The sequence below is a fragment of the Mastigoproctus giganteus genome, chromosome 5 (genome assembly GCF_048544385.1).
Source record: "Mastigoproctus giganteus isolate SK-2022 chromosome 5, ASM4854438v1, whole genome shotgun sequence".
NCBI classification, from domain to species: domain Eukaryota; kingdom Metazoa; phylum Arthropoda; class Arachnida; order Uropygi; family Thelyphonidae; genus Mastigoproctus; species Mastigoproctus giganteus.
In genome coordinates this window covers 61846226-61858330 of record NC_143579.1, presented here as the reverse complement: position 1 = coordinate 61858330, position 12105 = coordinate 61846226, and the positions used below count along the sequence as shown (strand labels likewise).

General features: G+C 35.7%; 1 protein-coding gene across 1 annotated transcript in view; it reads left to right on the top strand.

Moving 5' to 3' along the window:
• LOC150085447 (protein FAM91A1) overlaps window positions 1-12105 on the top strand; it is a 211016-nt gene that overhangs the window by 24633 nt on the left and 174278 nt on the right. Inside the window, exon 3 of the mRNA XM_090374568.1 lies at window positions 10840-10991. Within this exon, the coding sequence (XP_090230694.1) occupies window positions 10840-10991 (152 nt within the window). The remainder of the gene's footprint in view (window positions 1-10839; window positions 10992-12105) is intronic.

The following is a 12105-nucleotide window of genomic DNA, read 5'->3' as shown; positions in this document are numbered from 1 at the left end:
TACTATGATGCAGTCACAAAAGAACTGGATGCAGGGAATAACTTTGATATTATATACTTGGATCTTAGAAAGGCTTTTGATACTGTTGCACATGGAAGACTGCTACACAAATTGGAGCAGTGTGACATTGGAGGCAAATTGCTGCTATGGATAAAGGGGTGGTTGAGGGGGAGAAGACAGAGAGTGGTAATCAATGGACACTGCTCATCGTGGACTAATGTTATTAGTGGAGTCCCTCAGGGCTCAGTGTTGGGTCCATTATTGTTTTCTGTATTTATAAATGATATTGATGATGGTATATCAAGCTTAATGTCCAAGTTTGCAGATGATACAAAGGTTGGCAGGGTTGTCAAGGACACTACTGACACTATGCTGCTGCAACAGGATCTGGAAAGGTTGAGCAGATGGGCTGAGAGGTGGCAAATGAAGTTTAACATTGACAAATGTAAAGTACTACACATGGGAAACAGCAACCCCAGAGCAACGTATCAACTCTGTGGTACTACACTGACAGTGGTAGAGAATGAAAGGGACTTGGGGGTGGTTGTGCAGGCAGATATGAAGTTCTCTGAGCAGTGCAGACGGGCTGCAAGAGTAGCTCATGGAGTATTGTCGATGATATACAGGAATTTTTCCAGCAGGGATAAGGAGGTGATTATTCCATTGTATAAGGCAATGGTCAGGCCACACCTAGAGTACTGTATACAGGTCTGGAGGCCTAATTTCAAGAAGGATGTAGAGCTGCTGGAACGAGTACAGAGAAGGGCAACAAGATTAGTGAATGGAACAAAGGGGTGCTCTTACGAAGAAAGGCTTAAGTTTTGCAAATTACAGTGTCTGGAGACTAGGCACCAGTGAGGTGATCTGATAGAGGTGTATAAAGCCTTGAATGGTTTAAGCATGCTCAATGCTGATGGGATTCTTCCTCTAGCTCAGAAAAGTCACCTGAGAGGGTATAAATTCAAATTGAGGAAAGACAGATGTAGGATAGACTTGCGGAAATTTGCCTTTAGCCAGCGGGTGGTTGGTTGGTGGAACAGACTTCCATCCCTTGTGGTGGAGGTTGATAGCCTAAATAAGTTTAAGGCTCAGCTGGACAAGTATTTTGAACGAACAGAGGGGTGAAGTGGAAGTGGGTTTTTTTTTTTTTTTTTTTTGGCTGATGCTGCATAAGCTTGCTTTCTTGCATCAAATGCCTCTACTAATGCTAACCAGTATTTTCCCTGGAACAGAGGTCAGTCTTACAGGTCTATAATTACTCACTTTGCACTTTGATCCCCCTTTGTCAATAGTGGAGACATTTACACATTTCCAGTCTATAGGGACCTCCCCTGAATCCAAAGATGCTCATGTTAGTTATGGCCAAATGCCTGCTTACCTCTTTTGCTGCTGCTTTTAATATAATTGGATAGAACCCACCAGCCCCATGTAATTGGATAGAACCCACCACCCCCAACTTCAATTTTCTTTCCAGTTATTACAAAATCATTGAACTCCCAGTTATACCTCTGTTTACTTCTACTATTTCCATCTATCTTCTTCAAAGGTAAGTGAAGATGCAAAATATTTATTCAGGTTGTCAGCAACCTGAACAGAATAATCAGTAGTTATGTCATTTATATCTTGTGTGCCAATATGAATCATATACTTACCTTCTATTGTTAACAGAAGCAAAGAATTCTTTACTGCTTTTCTTTTCATTCTTAGCCAAAGACTTCTCATAATCTACCTTAGTTTGCCTAACCTCTTTAGTAACTTATAGACTAGTTTGTACTTACTCTAGGTGTCTCTGTCCACTGATGATTTATAATCATCCTATGCAGTTTTCTTCTCTGCCAGTAGTCTCATCAGCTCATCTGACATCCATTTAGATCCATCTAAATCTCAAACAGTATCTCTTTCTTGTTATAAAAAAAATTAGTAGTTCTATGATTACTTCCCTATAAGGGCAACCCATTTAGAATTTGCAGTTGGTAACATCATCAGTTAGTTGCTCCCATTGAATGGAATTTAAAAACTGTTTAAGACCACTGTTAGTCTCCTTTACAAAAGCAAAGTACTCTTATCCCTGAAAAATAGTTAAACCTTTATGCAAATAGTAATAGAGTAGTAGTAATATAGGCATGCGATGCAAGAAATCAAGCTTATATAGCATCAGCAAAAAAAATTCACACAACCATTCCCTCTAAATGTTTGTCTAGTTCTGCCTTGAATTTATTTAAGCTATCAACTTCCACAACAGATGGAAGTTTGTTCCAGCAATTAACCACCCACTGGCCAAAGGCAAATTTCCGCACATCTATTCTACAACTGTCTTTCCTCAATTTGAATTCATGCCCCCTCAAGTTCGTACTCTGAGCAAGCAGAAGAATCCCATCAGAATTCAGCGTGCTCAACCCATTCAAGGCCTTATACACCCGAATCAGATCAACTCGCATGTACCTAGTCTCCAGCCACTGCAATTTACAGAACTCCTCTTGTTAAGAGGAGCCCTTCGTTCCTCTCACCAATGTTGTTGCCCTTCTCTGTACATGCTCAAGCAACTCAACATCCTTCCTAAAATGGGGCCTCCAGTCCTGTATGCAGTACTCAAGATGTGGCCTGACCATTGCCTTATACAAGAGGATAATCACCTCCTTATCCCCTTATCCTTGCTAGAAAAATTCCTGCATATCATTGACAAGACCTCATGACCTTCTCTGTCAGCCTGTCTACACTGTTCAGAAAACTTCATATCTGACTGCACAATTACCCCCAGGTCTTTTTAATTCTCCACCACCCTCAGTATAGTACCACACAGTTGGTACATTTTTCTGTGGTTACTGCTACCCATATGCAGTAATTTGCATTTGTCAATGTTAAACTTCTCAGCCCATCTGCCCAAATTTTCTAGACCATGTTGCAGTAGCACACTGCCATTACTGTCATTAATAACCCTGCCAACCTTTGTATCATCTGCCAGACTTTGACACTAAGCCTGATATACCTTCATCAATATCATTGATAAATATGCAAAACAACAGTGGGCTCAACACCGAACTCTGTGGGACTACACGAAAAGCAGTGTCCATTGATTACCACTCTGTCTTTTTCCACTCAACCATATTTTTATGCATTGTAGCAACTTAAACTTAATACCATTCCGCTCCAATTTGTGCAGTATTCTTCCTGCACGACAGTGTCAAAAGCTTTCCTGGAATCGAAGTATATGATATCAAAATTATTTTTTGCATCCAGTTCCTTTGTAACCACATCATAGTATCCAATCAAATTTGTCAGACAAGACATTCCCTTAACAAACCCATGCTGTATCTGAATTATTGCTGTAGTCTTGTCTAGGTGATCCTGCAATCCATCTTTAACAAGTGACTTCATTATTTTACCCGGAACAGAAGTTAAACTAACTGGTCTGTAATTACTCATGTCACCCTTAGATCCTCTGTTGTGAATTGGAAATACATTTGCACATCTCCAGTCTGTGGGGACTTCCCCTGAGTCCAAGGATGCTCCTATAATCATGGCTAAGGGTTTGCTTAGTTCCTTTGCAGCCTCCTTTAATATAACTGGTTAGAAAAATCATTAAGCACCCTGTTACAGTTTGATAAACTTCTGGCATTTTCCTTGCTTAATAACTCCTCGTGTGAATGTAGATGCAAAATACTCATTCTGATTATCAGCTATCTGAGCAGGATCATCAACATTCGAATCATCAATAATAATATCGAGTGGACCAATCTGATTCATCCCCTTCCTTTTAGAGTTTATATAAGTAAAGAAGTCCTTGCTGTTTTTCTTAGCATCCTTTGCTAAAGATTTCTCTTGATCTGCCTTCGCTTGCCTAATCACCTTTGTGACTTGATTACAGACTAGCTTATATCTGCCATAGGCTTCTGTGTTGCCTGAGAATTTATATGCATGCCATGCATTTTCTTCTCTGTCATGAGCCTCATTAGTTCATCTGACATCCATTTAGGCCTAAACATTGAACAATATCTTTAATTAATGAAAAGCCTAGTAGCTTCCACAATTAATTCCTTGAATGCTTCCAACTTAGCATTTGCTGTTGGTAACATCATCAGTTGGTCCCACTGTACAGAATTTAAAAACTGTCTGAGACACTATAGTCATCTTTACAGAAGCAAAAACCCTTCCCTTTAACCCCGATGGTAATTATATCTTTAAGTTAATCCCATATCAGTACACTGTGATCACTGCCACCTAGTGGTTCCTTTATCTGCAAATTTTTAATGCATGAATAGGCACTGCTGATTACCAGATCAAGAGTATTACCCTCTCTGGTTGCCTCTTGAACATACTGCTGCAGAACGGCACCTCCATAGCCAGGTGGACAGGAGTAGTAGTGCGTAGCACACGCTTCTTGATTAGACCAGGGCTCGAGCCCGTGACCACCAAATACGGAGGATGCGGAAAGGTCAGGGAATGACCACCGCATATGCCCGGAGCAATATGGCCTTAGTTGCTAATTCTCCTAAAAACCAAATAACAACAACAACTGCTGCAGAAAACAATTATGTAATAAATCCACAAAATCTTGCTAGTGTGCGAGTGAGCAACCCACAAGTTCCAGTCAATATGTGGGAAGTTAAAATCCTCTATTATAACACAGTCTAATATATTATGCCCATTCTATTTCTCTGTACAATTGTTCATTGTACTCATTAGAGTCATTAGGCCTATAACAGTCCTACTCTCATTTTTGCTTTACCAGTGCTTATGTTACACCAAACTGAACCAGCATTGCACTGTCCAACATTACATGTCAAATGGATGCAATTCCAACATTGCATGTCAAATTGATGCAATTCCTTAGATTTTATGTTTTTCTTAATTAACAACATAAACCCTCTTACCTTTCTATCCTGTCCATCCTTTCTGTTCACATTGTACTCCCCAAATTCCAATTCTGTTCCTAATGTCTGTGTGACATCACGTCTCTGATATCCCAACAATATCTGCCTTTGCTGTCTTGACCAGCGCTTCAAATTCATCAAATTTATTTACAAGGCTAATCTCACATTGGTTCACTGCAATCACTGCCATCTAGCAGGTCATTTCTCTGTGGGTTCTTAATACATTTAGGGTCATTGAATAGTTGCTTCCCTAATGTGCTGGTGTAGAAAGCAGTCATCTAATAAATCCAGAAAGGTTCAGCTACTGTGTGAGTAACCAGCTCAAAAATTCCAGTCAATACCTGGAAAGTTAGTCTCCCATTATATGACATTCTGATTTACTGGACACTCTATTTGTCTGTATATTTATTGTTTTGTGATAAGCATATACAGTAGATGCTACTTATTGTGTTCACTTCAAAACACAGCTTAATTGATAACAATAATTGATGTAACAATAATGCATATGTTCACAGTATTTATTGATGCAGAGTGGAAATGTTTACATAAAAAAAAGGAGCAATATGGTCTTAGTTGCTAATGCTCCTAAAAACCAAATAACAACAACATAAAAAGGTGTAAGTGGACAGAAAGAAAACATTAAAATCAAGCAATATAAAATAATTTTATTTGACTGTTTGCCGCTTTACTTGAAAGAGTCATTAATAAAAATGAAACTGTTGTAATGGATCTGGCAATCCATACAAACCATTAAAAACAAATGAAGAAAATATTAAAATCAAGAATTTGACAAGGGTTAACTCTCTACTGTAAAACAGTCAGATTGGTAGGAGTACAGTAACAGTATTTTATTTCTAGGAATAATAATGCTGACTAACCATATGAACTGTATGAAGCAACAACAATAACTGGACATGCAATGTGTTGAAGTGCAAGAATCAGGATGATATATAATCACTTCCACTGCATATGCAAAAACTGTGCTAAGGCAAATAAAGCACTGATTACAATAAAGGTAATTTTTTTTGTGTCTACATATATATCTAATTGGGACTTCATAAAAGTGATATCATTATACAAATGATAACATCCATGATCACAATAAGCAGTGTTGCCTGTTTGTATATATATATATACATACACTGACCAAAAACATACAAACCTTTGTATTAAGACAGTCACAGACAGAATAAATGCAAAGAAAACTGTGACATGGGGTTATGACATGTTGCCTCATGGAGTATAAAAATTGCACAGGCTGTTCAATTGCAGATATCTGAAGCCAGAATGGGGAAAATGTGTGATATATTTGTGGGGATGAAGGGATGGTTGAGTGGGAGATCTTTTCCCTTACAGGGGCCATATTCAAAGTTAGATTTGATTTTTTATTTTTAGGCTATATATAAAAAATGCACATTTCCAATACTTATGTGTACCAGTGATTTTTTTTTTTTTTGATTTTATTAAAATTATAAAAATATGACTTACTTTTGTTTTTTAAAAAAAACCTTACTTTTGAAAAATATTGCTCACGAACACGTTGATCCAAACAAAGTAGCCATTTTCATGGCCGTGCAGGCCGTATAAAAATTATTCGTGGGCCATAGGTTGGACACCACTGATCTAAAGGAACACTAGATGAACTTGGTGAAATTTTCTATAGACGTCAGGAATGCGATATCAGGAACCATGCTGTAAGTGAAATACTTCAATAAATATAGGCAATTCATAGAATTAAAAGATAAAACTATTATAGCTAGAGCTTTAATAGTATTATTATCACAGAAAGAAAGCAGTTCTTGTAATTCCTTTTAACCCACCATTACCCAAATGAAACAAATTCACTTGCATGAAGTCAGAGATATCATGTTGTGTTTTAATTATAAGGCGTTTTTTTTTTCATTAGACATTTTTTGTTTTAATTATTATAGAAAAAAAAAACTTTTTTGCTGAATTGAATTCGGCATTCTACTAATTGATATGCTAAACTCAGTTGCAAAATATCAAACAAAAATAAATGAGAGAAGCCATTAATAATAAAATAAAGAATTAAAAATAAAAATGAAGAATGTTTTTACTTTATTTTTAGAATTTAAGGTCACTAATTGTGAAATTAGTGTGAAATCTGGCAGATGCAACATGAATGGCTGTTGTGGTATTCCCCCCCCCCCCCCAGCTTTCATATTTGCCAGTGAAACCAAAGCTCTGCAGCAAGATTAGGCAGTTTTTTCTGGCATCTCACACATGTTTTGTGGGAACAGAAGTTGCCAATAAGAAAGATAGATGCTTTTGCCGATCTTGGCATTTGCAAAATGCCAAACAAAATATTAATTTTTCATAATTCATAGTATTATGAAATGAAAAAAAAATTCGAAAATTGTAGATCTCTTAAAGTACCATTTATAACTGACACAATATAATAGCGTAGCTTAATTTGAAAAAAAAAATAAATAAAAAATCAGTCATAGAACATTAGTGGGCAAAGGAGGTGGGGAGATTTGATTTGAATTCCAGATTTAAAAAAAAGAAACATTTAAGAAACATTAACAGAAAAATTTAAGAAAGTGGGGGCTCTCCATAAATCTGTTATGATATGGGACCTTCTTAATACGGTAGAGCCTCAGTTATCCGGAATAATTGATGTCAGACCTCTTCTGGATAGCAAATTTTCCGGATAATCGAACCGGAAAACTTTTCCAGTAAGATTAAGTAAATTTAATCTTATTTCTTATTTAATCTTATTATAATTCCAGTAAGATTAAATAAATTTAATTGCTATGTGTGCAATTACGATTCCGGTAAGCTTAAATAAATTTAATCTTACCTTATGATTAAATTAAATAAGATTAATTAATTAAAAAAAATTATAAACCAATATTGGAAAACAGAAACATCCATCCAGGCATTTTTATGATTATTATACAAAACAGACAAATTAGAAACATTTTTAAATTCTCTTGGTTTTTTCGACTTGCCTATAATGAGCACGGACAATCTGTGCATCCCAGTGGCATTTGCACAAATAGCAATTGTAACTAGCTCTTTTCTAATCTTAAAACTTGTTGCAGGCATTTCTCTTTTAGTGGCTAGGGATTTTCTCGGTAATGCTTTCCATAATAAGCCTATCTCATCAACATTATAAGTGTTTTTTCTTTCTCATAATTTGCTATAACTAAAGCAGACTTGCTTTTAAAGGACACCACTGCCGATTCGTCTGCAGAAAGTTTCTCACTTTGAATATCTAGTTCACGTATACTGTCTCAGTTTAAAGTTTTTCAGCCAACCTGTGCTTGCCTTAAAATCTTCATTATCTCTTAAATTTCAATTAAAATCCAATGCTTTTTCAGACAACATTGGGCAGACACTGGTTCACCTAAACTTCGCTTTGAAGAAAACAAAAAATAAAGTGAGTGTACTTTCAGATTTTGACATAGTCGTTTTCCTGCTAGATCCTCCTTCATTATCCATAATCGACACAAATTCTGTTATAGCATTGGAATTTTTCTTCATGTCATAAATTGTTGAAGTCCCCACATTAAACTCTTGGAGAGTTTTCCTAAATTTTCACCTTTTCTAATTCTATTAATAATTTCCATTTTTTTTTGTTGCAATGTTAAAACTATGTGTTTTATTTTCATTCACATTTTACCATAAAAAAATTGAGAAAAATAATAAAACGCATAGTTTCAGGCCAATATTATTCTTACCGAATCTGGAGCTAAACTAATCTGAAATTCAGTTATGGTTTCCGAGAAAACCCAGTAGTCTCTGTGATATTTTTCTAAAGCACATTTCTGAAGGTCACATAGAATTCTAGAGGTCACAACCATAAAACAATTTGCAATTTTCGGTTTATTTCACTTTTTGTTTGTACAATCTGTTATAAATGGGTAGTAAACTCGATCTTTCGCTTATTATAATCAAAAGTCAATTTGCAAACGGGATCACTATAACCCGAGCTTACTACCATTAATAAAAAAAAAAAAAAAGAAGAAAGATCAGCCTTTCAAATTATTCCGGATAACTGACTTCTGGATAACTGACGTTTTACTGTATTAATATTTACATTTTCAGGACTGGCAACCACAATTACCTTCTTCATTTTAAGTTAAAGCCCAAAAGATGGGTGTCAGCTAATTCTCTATCATTTATAGTCTACTCACTTTCACTTTAATCTTGGTTGGTTGGTTGGTCGGTCAGTCTATTATGCGCCAGGAGATAATTATACCCATTTAAAAATAGATACTAGTAACCTTTGAAAAAAGGTATTTTAATCCTGGTGGTTAATGAACTGTCTCATTGGTTGGTATCTAAAAAATAGTAGCATTTCTTACCAAAATATATTTGTTTTTCAGAATTAAAGTAAGCTTGAAGAATCTCTAGTTATTTGTATGATTTAATTTCCATGATACACTAATATTTGCTTATACAGTAATACCCCGAAGTTACGCGATAGGTGGGTTCGACGAAAATCGCTTAAGTCGGATTCGTGTAAGTCAGGGTACAATGTTGCATATAAATACATATAAATTTTGTTTAATTGGGACCAAGGACTAACAAAAACACTAGTTTAGAAGAAAAATATTTAATAAAATTACAGTTTTATACATATTAATACAAAATATGTATTAAAAAAATAAATGAGTTACGTAAAAAAGTTATTTCAATGTTGATGGCTTCATAAAATCAACAAATTCGTATGACGACACTGTGCCTTCTTTTTTTCAAGCAGAATTTCTTCGTAGCAAGCTAATAATTTTTATTATTCCTTGCTTTGTAGCTATAATGCGTTCTTCGTTAGAGTCTGTTTTCTAAAGTTTTTAAGCCCTTTTCAATTGAGCTGAGACCTTCTGTCAAGCTTGCAATTGTCATGTGCTTTTCTGGTGGAACTGGGTCTGAAGTGTCGGATACTTCAGTGGCGTTTTGCTCACGCATCTCTATGAGCTCATTCATTGTCAGCTCCTGACTATGTGAATCCAACAGCTCGTTGACAACATCACCATTGACTTCCAAATCTAATTGCCTGGCAAGATTAACAACTTCTTCTATCACATGAGTGACATGTGATACAATGCCAGAAACTGAAAACAATGCCAGAAACTGGCATTGTTTTCGTCTCGTTTTTGAAAAAAAAAATGGACAAAGTTTCTTCCAGACACCATTCAATATTTTTTTGTGAATTTCATCCCAAGATTCTTCAGTGATTCTTACGGTATCTAAAACATTGAATTGTTTCCAAAAGTCTTTAACAGATATCTCACTATTTTGTCTCGTGGCTTCATTCAGATGTGCAAACGAACGCCTCGTGTAGTAAGCCTTGAATGTTTTGATGACTCCCTGGTCCATCGGTTGTTGTTTGTTATTTGGTTTTTAGGAGCATTAGCAACTAAGGCCATATTTCTCTGGGGATATGCGGTGGTCATTCCCTGACCTTTCCGCATCCTCCGTATTTGGTGGTCACGGGCTCGAACCCCGGTCTAATCAAGAAGCGTGTGCTACGCACTGCTGCTGCTCCTGCCCACCTGGCTATGGAGGCGCCGGTCCATCGTTTGAAGCAAGCTGGTTGTGTTTGGAGGCAAAAACACAACTTTCACATGTGGGTCGAAATTAATTAGGGTGGCAGGAGGGTGACTGGGTGCATTGTCAATAAGAAGCATCACTTTAAATGGAATCTGTTTAGACTTGCAATAACGTTCGACTTCGGGTATGAAGTGCTGACCAAACCAGTCCTCAAAAACGGAAACTGTCACCCAAGCTTTATGATTTGACTTCCAAATCACTCGTAAGCTAATTTTAGATATACACTAAACGAAAAAATCAAGAACTGTGTAACTTTGAGTTCACGTAAGTCAGGGTATTACTGTACTTTTATAATATAAAAGTTGACTAATAGCAATGAACGTTATATTAAATAGGATATAGACTTTCAAATCCATTCTTTTCCTTAAAAGTTTATTTTTATTTTAAGTTCGTCATATAAAAAAAGATGAGAGGAATTATTATGAAGAGCTCTTGCGATATAGTCGAGATCATCTTATGCTGTATCCTTATCACCTGTCTGATTTCATCGTCACAGGAATGAGAATTACTCCATTCCAGTACTACATTTCCATTATGCAGGTAAATGTTCAACTTTTAGAAGTTAAAGCAGATGTAGGCTATGTAAATTCCATTAAAATATTTTACTTTAGTTAATAGGTGTTTTTAATAGTTAGTATTCATTTGTAAAGGTATTCGTCCTTAAGCTGTTCAACAGTGATTTTGCTGCATGTGGATGGAATCCTCACATCGAATTTTTGATGGCAGGCATGTGTAATGAGTTATTTCATGGATTTTGAAATTTTTTTAAAAATGAAAACTCTGCACATCTTGCAGAATGTTAATGTTTTCTTATTTTGACTTGTTTGCCTTATTATTATTATTTTATTGCCCAAATTATCAAATGCAAATCAGAAAATTTTAAAAATTTTTAAGAAAAAAAAATCTTAGATTTTTAAATAAAAATCCATTATTACTTTTTTGATGCTGTAATTATCCTCTACATCTGTTTGTGTATTACTTGATTTGGCTTATATCAAATTTTCAATCCACTTCCACAAATTATTCAGTTTTGGCTTTTGTTAGCCCAAGTTGGACAACTGAGATCAAAAGAAGCAGTTCCCTCTCCAATATTGGAAGTATTTTTGTGCTGCCATGTGTTATAAACTGTGTCTATCATTAGTTGGAAACATAGATAATTAATGGCAGTATATTCCAGAAAATTTCAAGATAATTCGTATTTTAATGGACACGTTTGAAGTGACTGCCAAAATGTAAATCTATGCATATACTTCTCAGAACCGACATGTGAAATTGTAAATCTATCTATATGCTGCAGAAAGGGTTAAAGAAGTCAGTCATATTTTCAGTTTAAAATACAGAATCTAGGAAAATGTTTTCTGAATGATCGTTCAGATATTCTTAATAAATATTCATTTTTGTGTCATTGAAAGTCTCAGAAATTTCTGTCTTTGACATTTCTTCTTTTTTTTTGGGTTAAACTGCAGGCAAGTATGCAAGGTAGTGATTATACTATGCCTTTTCATACATGCTATTCCTGTGCTTAAATGAACTTGGGTATGCATGCCACTGATAGGTCCCTCTCCTGCATCCTTGCGTCATTTTACCTTCCCTCTCTTTCATCCCTGAATCATTTTGCCATTAATTTCAGAGTGTATTATGTATAGTTATGGCG